The sequence below is a fragment of the Coregonus lavaretus genome (genome assembly GCF_964263955.1).
Source record: "Coregonus lavaretus genome assembly, chromosome: 16".
Classification (NCBI taxonomy): Eukaryota; Metazoa; Chordata; class Actinopteri; order Salmoniformes; family Salmonidae; genus Coregonus; species Coregonus lavaretus.
The window spans coordinates 34,824,393-34,839,611 of NC_140003.1; the positions used below are offsets into that span (position 1 = coordinate 34,824,393).

Sequence of the window (15,219 nt, forward strand, 5' to 3'; positions counted from 1 at the left end):
TGGAAAACCACACTACAGGCTGATCCAACTTTAATGTAATGTCCTTAAAACAAGTCAAAATGAGGTTCAGTAGTGTGTGTGGCCTCCACGTGCCTGTATGACCTCCCTACAACGCCTGGGCATGCTCCTGATGAGGTGGCGGATGGTCTCCTGAGGGATCTCCTCCCAGACCTGGACTAAAGCATCCGCCAACTCCTGGACAGTCTGTGGTGCAACATGGCATTGGTGGATGGAGCGAGACATGATGTCCCAGATGTGCTCAATTGGATTCAGGTCTGGGGAACAGGCGGGCCAGTCCATAGCATCAATGCCTTCCTCTTGCAGGAACTGCTGACACACTCCAACCACATGAGGTCTAGCATTGTCTTGCATTAGGAGAAACCCAGGGCCAACCGCACCAGCATATGGTCTCACAAGGGGTCTGAGGATCTCATCTCGGTACCTAATGGCAGTCAGGCTACCTCTGGCGAGCACATGGAGGGCTGTGCGGCCCCCAAAGAAATGCCACCCCACACCATGACTGACCCACCGCCAAACCGGTCATGCTGGAGGATGTTGCAGGCAGCAGAACGTTCTCCACGGCGTCTCCAGACTCTGTCACGTCTGTCACGTGCTCAGTGTGAACCTGCTTTCATCTGTGAAGAGCACAGGGCGCCAGTGGCGAATTTGCCAATGTTGGTGTTCTCTGGCAAATACCAAACGTCCTGCACGGTGTTGGGCTGTAAGCACAACCCCCACCTGTGGACGTCGGGCCCTCATACCACCCTCATGGAGTCTGTTTCTGACCGTTTGAGCAGACACATGCACATTTGTGGCCTGCTGGAGGTCATTTTGCAGGGCTCTGGCAGTGCTCCTCCTGCTCCTCCTTGCACAAAGGTGGAGGTAGCAGTCCTGCTGCTGGGTTGTTGCCCTCCTACGGCCTCCTCCACGTCTCCTGATGTACTGGCCTGTCTCCTGGTAGCGCCTCCATGCTCTGGACACTACGCTGACAGACACAGCAAACCTTCTTGCCACAGCTCGCATTGATGTGCCATCCTGGATGAGCTGCACTACCTGAGCCACTTGTGTGGGTTGTAGACTCGGTCTCATACTACCACTAGAGTGAAAGCACCGCCAGCATTCAAAAGTGACCAAAACATCAGCCAGGAAGCATAGGAACTGAGAAGTGGTCTGTGGTCACCACCTGCAAAACCAGTCCTTTATTGGGGGTGTCTTGCTAATTGCCTATAACTTCCACCAGTTGTCTATCCCATTTGCACAACAGCATGTGAAATGTATTGTCAATCAGTGTTGCTTCCTAAGTGGACAGTTTGATTTCACAGAAGTGTGATTGACTTGGAGTTACATTGTGTTGTTTAAGTGTTCCCTTTATTTTTTTGAGCAGTGTATAATGATATTTGGGGAAACTGGTCCAAGTAATAGAATAATGTTTATTGAGCTTGCTGTTGATCTGTTTATGTCTCTCATTGGTTATACAGTGAAACATGTGACTTCCAATATGTCCTCCATCCCTCCTCCACCTCACCCTACCAACCTTGTAGAGTAGCTCTATTAGCTCCCCAGGCCTATTAAAGTGACAGTGATAGCAGAGCAGGTGTTATGCTGTAGTTTTACAGCATATGAGATGGCAAAGCCCTATCTTCTCTCCTCCTTTACTGCTCCCAGACCATCTATGTGCTTTTTGAGCTGTTAAACCTGCATTTCTCATCACCGTGACTATGGCTGGGCTGCCTGGGACCCATAGACCTTGTTACTTATTCAATACTAAAGGTGCTCCTAAAACAGGCTGGTGGCTATCTGCTTTGACTGTGGTGGTCAGCTATGTGTGACTGGATGGGGGAGTAAGATAGCAGCTGTTTCAGGTTGATTCAGTAATGGAGTTGATGTGTTTTGGAGATAACATATAGATACAAATTAAGCACACACATACCCATACTTTTATCCCACACCAGGCACAGAAACAGATGAAAATCATTACCGGAATAGTTGCATTACATCAATAAAATGGATTAAGCAATATGGTGTCCTGTCACTTATGGACATCATGATCATCTCAGGAACACATTTAGTCAAATGGTTAAAATGTGTGTCCAGTACCGGGATCTGTCCAATACACACTACCATATGTCACCATTGGTGTCCATATATCCCTGCAGGGGAAAGAAGGAGGGAGGAGGGAGAGGGGGAGGGAGGGTGTACGAAGAAAAAAGCAGACAATACAATTCCACATGTATTCCTTCTTGTGCCGTCACTCCGCGGGAGGCTTTATTAAGGGGTCGGCTCGTCTTATCTCTCACATGATCTGGCACGCGCAAGAGGGTCGGCACGTGCGGAGGAGAGACAAGTCTAGAGGAGGCAAAATTATTCCCTGTAATCGTTCCCCTCACAGAAGAATGGCCCCTGGCATGCAGTTTATTATAGTGCATCTGATATTATCATAATATCACGAAAAAACAAGACGGACTACAGAAGGAGTCATTCTCTCCACGAGCGCACCCTGTCCTGACGACAACTTTCTTTGTTTTCCTATTGCGGAGGTCAAGAGGCAACACTTCTGAAGGTCTTTATCCTCAGACAATCAAGTGATGCAATCAAGTGATGCTCCGAAAAAGTGAAAGAAAACAGAAACACCTGGTTATAGCCTAGTTACTGGGCGCGTATATAGTTTTGAATAGTCAAACATCTCATTTGAAGACCTTTGATGGCATCACCTTTAAATTTAGTTTTTCTCGAACATGAAATGTTGATGAGAAGTGTTGGAGATGTTTGACCGTGAGAGAAACCAACTAGAGTCACAGTTTTTACCGTGGAAATAACTTCTCAGCGGTACACCCTTCTTGGATAAAGTTCAACAAATGTATAAGGTGAATTTAAACATTCCTACAATTGAAACAAACATTTTGGAAGAACATAAGAACGTTTTATAGGCATATCTGTTTCCATTTTACAGTTATTATGTTTATTTTGGTATGGAAATAATTCAAGTGTTATATGATTATTTATGTTATCCCCTCTAAACTCTAAAAGTAACATGATAAATATTGTGCCTTTATATGACGCACATAAAGGATAGCTCGTTTGTGTATCAGCGTATTTCAGACGCGCGTCATCCAATCATAGCCTATACAGCACGTGAATCGTCTGAGAGACAGATGGTCAGCTGCTCACGTGAATTCAGAGCTCTCCCAATAATTAATTTCAATTAAGTCAGCTGATGATTTGATGTCTGCTGTGTTATGTGATGTATGTTCGCAGCTATTGGATTTAATCGAATGCAGCCTGTGGAAATTTGTTCCCATAAAATGGACAGACGAGACAGTTTTAAAATGGGCAGACTAGCCAGAATTGCTCAACTTTATGAGTAGTAGGATAATAGGCTATTTCGATAGACCCGACATAGGGCTTTTAAAAAATCCAGATAAGACAATCCATATGGTATCAACAGGGAAAGAAGCACATGCATCAGACAGTATGGCTGTGTTTACACAGGTATCCCACTTCTGATATTTTTTCCACTAATTGGTCTTTTGACCAATCACATCAGATCTTTTCATATCAGATTTTTTTTTTTCAGAGCTGATCTGATTGGTCAAAAGACCACTTAGTGAAAAAAAGATCAGAATTGGGCTGTCTGTGTAGACACAGACTAATAGGCCTAGACAGTGATGTACGAACATCCGTCTCACCAAAATATTCTCTCACTTTTAAAAATCGAATTGTCCTCAGAAACTTAACATATTGTCACCCCTGATCGCGCCTCTGTTATAAGACTAAACCCATATCTCTCACACAGGGGTTGTTGAACCTTTGATCTGAAAACTGACCACAGAACAGACTGCCTGAAGATGATGCTGAGTCCAGACCAGCCAGACGCCGACACAGAGACCCTGCTGAACGGCATCAAGATGGAGTGCGCCCCCCTGCCCGCGGAGCCCGCAGAGGGCGAGGGCAAGGCGCGATCTCTGTCCATGCCTTCCCTCAGCAGGGAGGAGAAGAGGAGGCGGCGGCGTGCCACAGACAAGTACCGGTCCGCACACGCCACGAGAGAGCGGATCCGCGTAGAGGCCTTCAACGTTGGGTTCGCCGAGCTGAGGAAACTTCTCCCGACACTTCCGCCAGACAAGAAGCTGTCCAAGATCGAGATCCTCCGGCTTGCAATCTGCTACATCACTTACCTCAATCATGTGCTGGACGCGTAGGGCACGCGTTAGGGATGGACACCTGTCAGTGAAGGAGAGAAGACTGAACATGGGGAAAATCTCAATTGCATACTCCTCGCGTCCTCTCTCCTCTTCTCCTTCTCAAAACGAATTGGATGAGAAAGCCAAAGGTCCCGCCTCTCTGACCTTCTCCTCCAATGGGTTTTGAAAAGGAGACAAGGTGAGAGGAGAGAGGATGCGAGGGGTATGTAATTGAGATCTTTCCATGGAGACCAGGAAGGGTGAACTGCATAAGAATGCTTGATGGACAATGTTGCCACATATCTGGCCTGGGAGCCCTGTCGTGCCTGTGGTGTCTGCCAAAGTCCCCTGGTGTGGTGCCACTAGGCCAGGTTCACATAATAAAACAGGACCTCTTTCTCAGTGCTGTGACAGAGAGAAACTGCTGCCCGACTAGACTTGCCCACAGACTTATTCAGTGCTGCTGCTGAGTCACCTCAATCCCAAATGTGTTGTGTCAGAAAACGCAATAATATCGGGTCGTCCTACTTCTTATAGGCCTAGTAGTCTAATATTGAAAAGCTATAGTACTGCTATCTTATAGCCTATGACTGCTAGGGCCAAACTTATCTCCATGGACAGGGCTGATTTATAGGACCTATAGCTGCAGAGATGTGCTGAAATCAGCGCTGAAGATCAAAGTAGAATATAACTGGGCACTTATTTACAGAAATTAGATGTTTTATGCTGTATTCGTTGTTGATTTGTGCATTAGTCCTAGTAAGTTATTTATTTGTCAATTAATGTTTACATTGTGTCATTTCTTATGTCTGGTGTTTGCACATGCATATCTATTTGAATTATACAACACTAATTTATACTCTGACAACAGAACGGATATTGTTGCTCTTTAATTGCAGTTTCTATCGGGTTTTATCTGTTTAACATTTCCAAAATTGTCTTTGAAATCCCTGTTAAATTCAAAGATTGCAAGGGAAATTGCAATATTTCGTTTAGTAGGGTGAGACAGTTTCAGCTTTAGGCCGACAATTTAATTGTTAGATTTTTCGATTGTCCAGAAGTTTGTTGGTTTCATGTTCAGCTTTTTTAGACTAAAATGTGTTAGGTGGCAAAAACTCCATAGTTTACTGTAGCCAATACCTGCTTTCCAAAGATTGCTTAACATTTCAGGGTGTCCTTTTGTAGTAACCCATGGATATGAAACATTGAAACAGCATTTGTTAAATCAAATAAACAGCTTTTTAAGTTAAAATATTATTAAATGTTTGGTGTTGTATGGACATTCTGGATAGACAGACGTTCCGGTGAAAAAAAAGTATGCTAAAGATTTCGGTGACGCAAGGGTATTTAACATTTTCTTCAGTTTGGAGAGGCGAGGTCTGGGGCCCTGGGCCAGTGTCCGAGCCGGGGCTTCGTCGCTCTGTAGTCGGTGGACAGACTCTCTCCCCACGGACAGGGCAGGTGTTCGTCCAGACGAGCCGAGACAACCACATTACGGCCCATCCGTCTGCCACGTCCCGCGGGACACAAGCACTAACGCACGCACGCACACATTTAGGGAGAGGTGACTTGGGAATTACTGACAAGAGAAAAAAAGCATATTGGCTGGACAAAGAGCTTATTCTTGGAAGAAATAAAAACGACAATAATTGTAGGCTATAGGCCTAACAATAATTATATAGCCTACCGTTTATTATTTGAATATTGGAAAACACTTTGGTAAATAATTTGACCTAAAAGGAGCACAGAAAATCCTACTTTAAAAACATACAATATTTATAAACAAACACGATTTTCTACATGGAAATTCATGCCAGTTTTGTGAATGCAGAATAAGCATGTTGTGGTTCTAATTCGTAAGACAACAAAAACTATTGAAACAGACTGCTACTTTGTTCCAGGTAATTCATTACAACTAAATAAAAAAATGTATATAGGCTATAGGCTACATCAAGTAAAGTCGGATAGCTAGAGAGCTTGCATCAACTAAATGCCACAAAGCCAAGTTATAAGAAGAAGATAATCAAATGAAATATCACATAGCCTACATATGTGAAAGGGAAGTGAAACGGGATACCTTGTCAGTTGCACAACTGAATGCATTGAACCGAAATGTGTCTACCGCATTTAACCCAACCTCTGAATCAGAGTCATGTAATGCATTGTATTCTATATGAAGTCCATTTCATCTATAGTCAAACAATAGCATTTCTTTATATTTTCCACAGACCACAAAATGTTAATTACACATATCATAAAGGGTGATTCCATCCTTTCATATTTTTATTTTATTTTCATTCGATTTCACATTCTTGTCATCTATCCATTATAAACAATATCTGATTGTGTGCTCTCTGTCTCTCTCTCTCGCTCTCTGTCTCTCTCTGTCTCTCTCTCTCTCTGCTGTGGTGTAATGTGGCCCCAGGGAAGGGATGGGGTATTATCTGTGCCTACTCCAGCAGCAGGGGCCTAGGCTTGGGCCAGCACTGGGTCTGAGCTGGCTTATAGAACCTTTTTATCCACATACAGATGGGCCTAGGAGTCCCACACAACTGGAGGTGGGGGACCACCTCCAGGTTTGGCTGTTCCTTATATATACAGTGCATTCGGAAAGTGTTCAGACCACTTGACTTTGTCTACATTTTGTTACATTACAGCCTTATTCTAAAATTGATTAAATCGATTTTTCCCTCATCAATCTACACACAATACCCCATATTGACAAAGCAAAAATAGTTTAAACAAATAAATGTTAGCAAATTAATTTTTAGAAAAAAAAGGAAATATAACATTTACATAAGTATTCAGACCCTTTACTCAGTACTTTGTTGAAGCACCTTTGGCAGCGATTACAGCCTCAAGTCTTCTTGGGTATGACGCTACAAGCTTGACACACCTGTTTTTGGGGAATTCCTCCCATTCTTCTCTACAGATCCTCTCAAGCTCTGTCAGGTTGGATAGGGAGCGTCACTGCACAGTTATTTTCAGGTCTCTCCAGAGATGTTCGATCAGGTTCCAGTCCGGGCTCTGGCTGGGCCACTCAAGGACATTCAGAGACTTGTACCAAAGCCACTCCTGCATTGTCTTGGCTGTGTGCTTAGGGTTGTTGTCCTGTTGGAAGGTGAACCTTCGCCCCAGTCTCAGGTCCTGAGCGCTCTGTACTTTTCTCTGTTCATCTTTCCCTCGATCCTGACTAGTCTCCCAGTCCCTGCTGCTGAAAAACATCCCCAAAACATGATACTGCCACCACCATGCTTCACCGTAGGGATGGTGCCAGGTTTCTTCCAGACGTGACACTTGGCATTCAAGCCAAAGAGTTCAATCTTGGTTTCATCAGACCAGAGAATCTTGTTTCTCATGGTCTGAGAGTCTTTAGGTGCCTTTTGACAAACTCCAAGCGGGCTGTCATGTGCCTTTTACTGAGGAGTGATTTCCGTCTGGCCACTCTACCATAAAGGCCTGATTGGTGGCATGCTGCAGAGATAATTGTCCTTCTGGAAGGTTCTCCCATCTCCACAGAGGAACTCTGAAGCTCTGTCAGAGTGACCATCAGGTTCTTGGTCACTTCCCTGACCAAGGCCCTTCTTCACCGATTGCTCAGGAAGAGTCTTGGTGGTTCCAAACTTCTTCCATTTAAGAACGATGGAGGCCACTGTGTTCTTGGTGACCTTCAATGCTGCAGAAATGTTTTTGTACCCTTCCCCAGATCTGTGCCTCGACACAATCCTGTCTCGGATCTCTACGGACAATTCCTTCGACCTCATGGCTTGGTTTTTGCTCTGACATGCACTGTCAACTGTAGGACCTTACATAGACAGGTGTGTGCCTTTCCAAATCAAGTCCAATCAATTGAATTGACCACAGGTGGACTTCAATCAAGTTGTAGAAACATCCCAAGGATGATCAATGGAAACAGGATGCACCTAGCTCAATTTTGAGTCTCACAGCAAAGGGTCTGAATACTTATTTGTAATAAATTTGCAAACATTTCTAAAAACCTGTTTTCACTTTGTCATTATGGGGTATTGTGTGTAGATTGATGAGATACATAAAAAAAATCAATTTTATAATAAGGCTGTAATGTAAGAAAATGTTGAAAAAGTCAAGGGGTCTGAATACTTTCGAATGCACTGTGTAACGCCCATCTCTCTCTCTATCCTTGCCCCTCCCCACCTCACTGGTCATTTTTGTGAGAACCCTGACAGCTGGACACGTCAGACATGTTTTTCTTTACTAACAATGGAATTGTCTCACAGAGAGAGAGAGAGAGAGAGAGAGAGAGAGAGAGAGAGAGAGAGAGAGAGAGAGAGAGAGAGAGAGAATCGTTGCAAATGGGTGAGTTTTGTGGTGCAAGGCTGCCCTCTGTTGGTTTATAAAACTACATGTTCAGCCAGCACCCGCATGTCAATGATCAGCAGCTCTTCAAATGTGAGTGCATTTTTTAAAGATGGGAACATACACAAACAAACTGACTAAGGAGAGTCTGGCAAATGCTCAATGCAAATCTCTAGCCACAGCTACCCCTTCAATATTGACAGATCTGAGAGAATTGTACAGGTAAAAGCAGGCCATGGCAGATGTTAGGAGGGTGGTGGAGTCATCATATAATTCATTCAGTCCTTCACATATGCTAACACCATAAGGTCTAATTAGATGAAGTGGTTAAGGACAGAAATTAAACAACGTTTACGTGGTTCCTAATCTATTGTACAGCAAAGTATAGCCCAGGCTACAGTGTCAAGGATTAGGGTTGTCACAGCTGACTGCCTTTGACCCATTCCCTGTGTGTGTGTGTTCCTATGGTACTGCACTTATAATTATACATAGGAAAGACTACATTTCACTGATTGAATTGCTAATAAATAAATTAATAGATTCTACATTTGGGAGACGCTGATAACTGCCTACACAGCGATGCCCCCTAGCGTACACCTCTCATCGCCCAGAATCCCTTCACTGTCAGTCCACAACTGTACTACTCCCATGGAGAAGCAGCAACACCGCCTGTGGATCAGTTCAATTTACAGCCTAGGTGTGCCATGCTGCAAGTATAGCAGGCTGTATTTCACGCCCAAACGCAGGTGAAGGAATGCCGCCCCCGTGAAAAGGTGAGTTGTGTGCGCATTGTAAATATATTGTATCCAATTCATTTGTGATTCATATCGGAATTCAGCACTATTCGGTGGCTCAACAACGGGAGCTCGAAGCACGAGACCATGATCAGAGTGAAGTTCAGTGCCGCCGCGAATCGAGTGATGGTTCGCCGGCGTCGCATTACATTGACTTGGTTGATATTTCTCACTGCTATGATGTTTTGATGTTGATTATATTTGTCGCAATACAACTGCATAACGTTTTAAATTAGCCTACTCAGCTGGCAACTCATTCATGATCCACTACAAACTAGATAGGCTACAGTGATAGTATTGGTGCTGAGGGTCCTCTGAAAAATCTGAATTTAAAAAAACAATAATACAAATATAATTTTATGTTGTAATGTTGTTGTTTTTTCTTCACAAAAGTAGTGCACTGGGCCTTTACTAGTCCTGTATTAGCACAGTGTTTCACAAACTCGGTCCTGGTGCCCCCCGCTGATTCAAATAACCAACTCATCATCAAGCTTTGATTATTTGAGTCAGCTGTTTAGTGCTTTGGGGAGGGGAGGGGAGGGGAGACCGAGTTTTGGAAACCCTGTATTAGCAGACAGATATAGCCCTCTGCAAGCGCAGCAGGCTACATCGTTAGGGCGGAGAGACATGTATCTTGTCAGTATATCCATAATCTTTGCTCCAGCTGAACTTGAAGAGGACCGTAGGCCTAACAACTTACACAAACCGTGTTTAAAAAATATACATGTTTTATTGTCACCAAATAGGTGCAGTGAAATGTGTTGTGATGAAGCTCTACAAAAGTAATTGAATGGCAGTATTAGACTGAAAGATATTGGGTAATTTCGTCAAACTTGTGAGGCTCTCCATGCTTATTAGTTGCTCATTCAACATATTTGCTGCGATTTAACTCAATCCCGTTTTAACAGTTTCCCTTCCTAACTGTTTTACATTCCCTGAGATCAACCAGAAATGTTTCCTTTGCCAAATATTCCCAGATTTTCATAAAAAGGCCACATGTGGTCTCTCATTTCTGCATCACCAAATTTAGCTGAGGCAAAACGAGTTGGGTAGGTGCACAGCGGACCGCAGTGGTCCGGAGCACACGGAGCTTCACTCAGCCACTTCTCACAGTGGTGCTCGTTTACTAAAGTTAGATCAAAGCTGAATCAATGTCTTGGAAGATCACATCATGATTAATTAGTATTCTACATAACATAACCAAATATAATAGTATAACTTTACTGTTACACCAAAAACACCACCTCTATTTCTTATGAGATTTTAAGAGATTTAGCTGTGTAGTCAAAAAGAAAACCCCAAACATCTTCCCACGGCTATGGCTACCCGGTGTAATAGCCATTTGGCTCGTTTTATAGCTTTCGTGGGTTGTTAACCGGGGTCACTATATCTCAAAGGTCGGCTCCTTTCTTTGAACTCGTAAATGGATCGATCGGATGCGATGTTCACTGGGCTAGGTTCACCGTTCTCCCCACTCTAGTAGGTCACCTCAGTGCACACCTGGAATAGCCTGCTATAGCGCATTTGAATGCAGGATATGGAGTTTGTAGGTGCCTGTCAGCTTCCAAGCACTCTCCTATGGGTATATCAGTGGATGAGGTAGCTTACTACAGTGGTTCCCAACCAGGGGTAGTAGGACCTCTGGGGGTACTTGGCCCATCCACTCGTGAGACCATAGGCTTACTGGTAAAATGCACATGAGGGGGTATTTCAGGGGTACTCCGGGCAGAGCGAAATTCATTTGGTGGTACAGTAACCAAAAAAGGTTGGAATAACTGGCTTACTACACCTGTGTGCTGTTTTGGGAGGCAGGTGTCCTATGTCTGTGCAACAGTAATACCCATTATAGTAGGCATATCCCAAGTCTGTTACCCTGTTAGTGTTATTGCTCAAGTCCTCCTCCTCCTCCTCCTTCCTTCCTCTCTCCTGCCGGCCTATTTTGAATCATGATCACTGTACTTGGGCTATTATTTCATCCACATGAATGGGTTTGGAACCAGGGAGGTTGGATTGCATACCAGAGAAGTGTGTCAGCTCGCTTCTCTTTTTTTACTGTTGAGTGTGAATGTTTGACCAATGTTAACGCTCTTCTGTTGTGTGCAGTAGAACCCTGTATGTTTGTCTTTGTTTTAATGTATTTTTTTCTCCAACTAGCTGACCCTGGATGATAATATCTTATGTGAATGTAGGTATTTTTGTTTGTACTTGAACACACATCCCCCCCCCCCCCCCCCCCTTAAAAAATAAGCATTTTGTGAACTAACACTCGCACTTCACTTTTTTCCTCCCTTACTAGCACAGACTTTGGTGAAAGCTACTTTATTAAGGAAAAATGTACTTACTATGACTGAGATATGTGGTTGTCCCACCTACAGTGCCTTCAGAAAGTATTCATACCCCTAGACTTATTCCACATTTTGTTGTTACAGCCTGAAATAAAAATGGATTAAATTGAGCTCAATTTGGAGTGTCATAGCAAAGGGGTGTGAATACTTACACTACCAGTCAAAAGTTTTAGAACACCTACTCATTGAAGGGTTTTTCTTTATTTGTATTTTTTTTTTACATTGTAGAATAATAGTGAAGACATCATATGTGGGAACTCCTTCAAGACTGGTACTGTATGTAATTGAGCTATTTCTGTATTTCATTTTAAATAAATGTGCAAAAAAATTCAAAAAACATGTTTTCACTTTTTGATTATTGTGTGTAGATTGGTGAGAAAATACATTTATTTAATCCGTTTTGAATTCAGGCGGTAACACAACAAAATGTGGAATAAGTCAAGGGGTATGAATACTTTCTGAAGGCGCTGCTATCTTAAAGGGATAATCCATGCCAAACCACTAATTCCTATGATTAACAGTGTTAAAAAACACTATTATGTGAAGATAAAAAATTTAGAAACATGTGAAAATATTTTTTTTGAAATCTGTTGCAGCCCAAGTCCAATAATAAAAAATTAAAAGACTATGCAATGCTCTCCCTCTCTGGGCTGACTGGCTAGCTAGGTAGCCTGCTAGAAAACATAGCTACACACAATAATACCAAAGTCAATATCAGCATGTGAAGTAGCTAGCTAGCTAGCTAGCTAGCTGTAAAATTGCCTAAACAAACTGCATCAATTTAAGAGTCTTACTCACAGAGTTCAACGTGTAGTCCGTCTCTGCCACTGAGCTATTAACAGTGTGTCTGCCCAGAGTGAGTGCGGAGTAATGTTGCTTTCCCACAGAGATACTTTTGAGGAGATGGGGAAACTCCATTAGAATCGTATTAACGCCCATTGTGTACGTTGCCCATAAGTCGTCAATGGGCCGCGCAGTGCATTCTGTGTGATTCTGGGACAAGGAGAGCTCTCCTTCAAGAAATGAAGGTGCCAGGACAACAACCTCTCCCTCAACGTGACCAAGACAAAGGAGATGATTGTGGACTACAGGAAAAAAAGGAGGACTGAGTACGCCCCCATTCTCATCGACGGGGCTGTAGTGGAACAGGTTGAGAGCTTCAAGTTCTTTGGTGTCCACATCACCAACGAACTATCATGGTCCAAACACACCAAGACAGTCGTGAAGAGGGCACGACAAAGCCTATTCCCCCTCAGGAGACTAAAAAGATTTGGCATGGGTCCTCAGATCCTCAAAAAATTCTACAGCTGCACCATCGAGAGCATCCTGACTGGTTGCATCACCGCCTGGTATGGCAACTGCTTGGCCTCCGACCGCAAGGCACTACAGAGGGTAGTGCGTACGGCCCAGTACATCACTGGGGCAAAGCTTCCTGCCATCCAGGACCTCTATACCAGGCGGTGTCAGAGGAAGGCCCTCAAAATTGTCAAAGACTCCAGCCACCCTAGTCATAGACTGTTCTCTCTGCTACCGCACGGCAAGCGGTACCGGAGTGCCAAGTCTAGGTCCAAAAGACTTCTCAACAGCTTCTACCCCCAAGCCATAAGACTCCTGAACAGCTAATCATGGCTACCCGGACTATTTGCACTGCCCCCCCACCCCATCCTTTTTACGCTGCTGCTACTCTGTTAAGTATTTATGCATAGTCACTTTAACTCTACCCACATGTACATATTACCTCAACTACCTCAACTAGCCGGTGCCCCCGCACATTGACTCTGCAACGGTACCCCCCTGTATATATAGCCTCCCTACTGTCACTTTATTTTACTTCTGCTCTTTTCTTTCTCAACACTTTTTTTGTTGTTGTTTTATTTTTACTTTTTTTGTTTAAAATAAATGCACTGTTGGTTAAGGGCTGTAAGTAAGCATTTCACTGTAATGTCTGCACCTGTTGTATTCGGCGCATGTGACCAATAACATTTGATTTGATTTGAATGGGAGTCAAAAAACCAAACATTAGCATGACGTTTGAACAAGAAGTACAAAGTTGCAAATATTTTCCAAGATGTGAGATAATTAACTTGTTCTCTGTAATATCGTATAGCTTTGGAATCGTGACATTGCGTACGTTTAAGGAAAATAGGCAGGCTTCTCAACACTGACTTTGAGAAGGGATTGTGTGACGATTAGCTTAGCATCCGCGTGACGCAGCATGACAACGTGAACGCGATGGTTCGACAGTCAGTTGGGTCCGGTGTTTCTCCATTCATTGCCCAATGAGATTCATATTTCCTCCTTTCTGTTTCCCACAGACACAGGGCACATTTCGACATGGTACTTGAATAATTTGGTACACTGTTCAGATTGAGCACATCTAAGCAAAATATATACTTTGTCATGACGATATAAGCGGATGGACGTGTTCTAGACAAGTATGCCCATTCCATCTATTGGCTGATCTGGAGTGCAGGTAATTGTTTTAAAAGCGTTATGAAATGTGATGGTGTGCTATCTCTTTCTCCAGTGAGGAGAATTATGTAGCTATGACGCGTTCCTACACGATTTCCTGAATTTCACAGACAGACCACAGAAGTTAAATCATGGGTCATTTTTTTATTTTACCCACTGACAGAGCATAGGCTTTCACCAAATTGACAGGAGTTTCATGATTTGTATTTCTGGGGCTGGATTATCCCTTTAAGATGAATGCAATAACTGTAAGTCACTCTGGATAAGATGACTAAAATGTAATGATTTATTAGTCATCATGCATTATGGTATCTTAACCAGATCAATGAATGGCTCAATAATTATTGGAGGAACACACACATACCATATGCATATGTCACATGTTACCATTTAGAGTCTCAGCTGTACAGCCTCTATCTAAGCTGTATTTGTGTAAAGCTTACGTTCTGCCCTGAGTGGCATCATTTGACTCTCACTGTTAATTAACCCACACTGTCAGACATGTCTGGCTTTACCAGGCAGAGTTCACAACACAAGCTGCAGGGTCACCTCATAAATAATGTGAACTTTTACTGGGTCCCCATACCGCCCAAAGGCCCCTCTGTGTGTGCCTACATGCGTGCGTGCTATTTGTGTGTAGTGTGGGTGTGTTGCAGTATTGTGTTAATCAACAGCTGTTCTAGGGTTATCTCTAGTCAATGCGCAGTTTGCTCTCTTTATAAATAGCACTGCTGAGGTTCTCTGTCACCATTTTATTTAATTTCCAACAGACTTAAACCTCAGCTTACTTGACACATTCTATCTACAGTATCTGTGTGTTCCTGTATCTGGCTCATCTCTGCCTTTGTGTCTGTCTGTTATTTGTTGTTTATAACTGTGGCTTTGTGTTTCCGTCGTCTTTCATCATTTACCTTGTTTGTCGCCCATGTGAATATAGTACATATCTTTGTTTGGGGTGGTGGGTAGGCATATGTGTTAAACTGCTAAATAAACAAACAAAAATACCATAACACATGCTAAATCCCTGGCATAGCGTGGCATTTTGCCACCATCAGGGCAGGGCATTCAGAGAGAGAGAGGGGGGGGGGGGGC

At 43.4% G+C, this 15,219-nt stretch overlaps 1 protein-coding gene across 1 annotated transcript; it reads left to right on the forward strand.

The window, feature by feature from the left end:
- Positions 1-3,845: 3,845 nt before the first annotated feature.
- On the forward strand, positions 3,846-4,199 carry LOC311143354 (helix-loop-helix protein 2-like; the record flags this gene model as incomplete). The annotated part of the gene is made up of 1 exon (XM_084179196.1): positions 3,846-4,199. The coding sequence occupies one exon, from the start codon at positions 3,846-3,848 to the stop codon at positions 4,197-4,199; it is 354 nt and encodes a 117-aa protein (XP_084035322.1).
- Between the last annotated feature and the right edge of the window lie 11,020 nt (positions 4,200-15,219).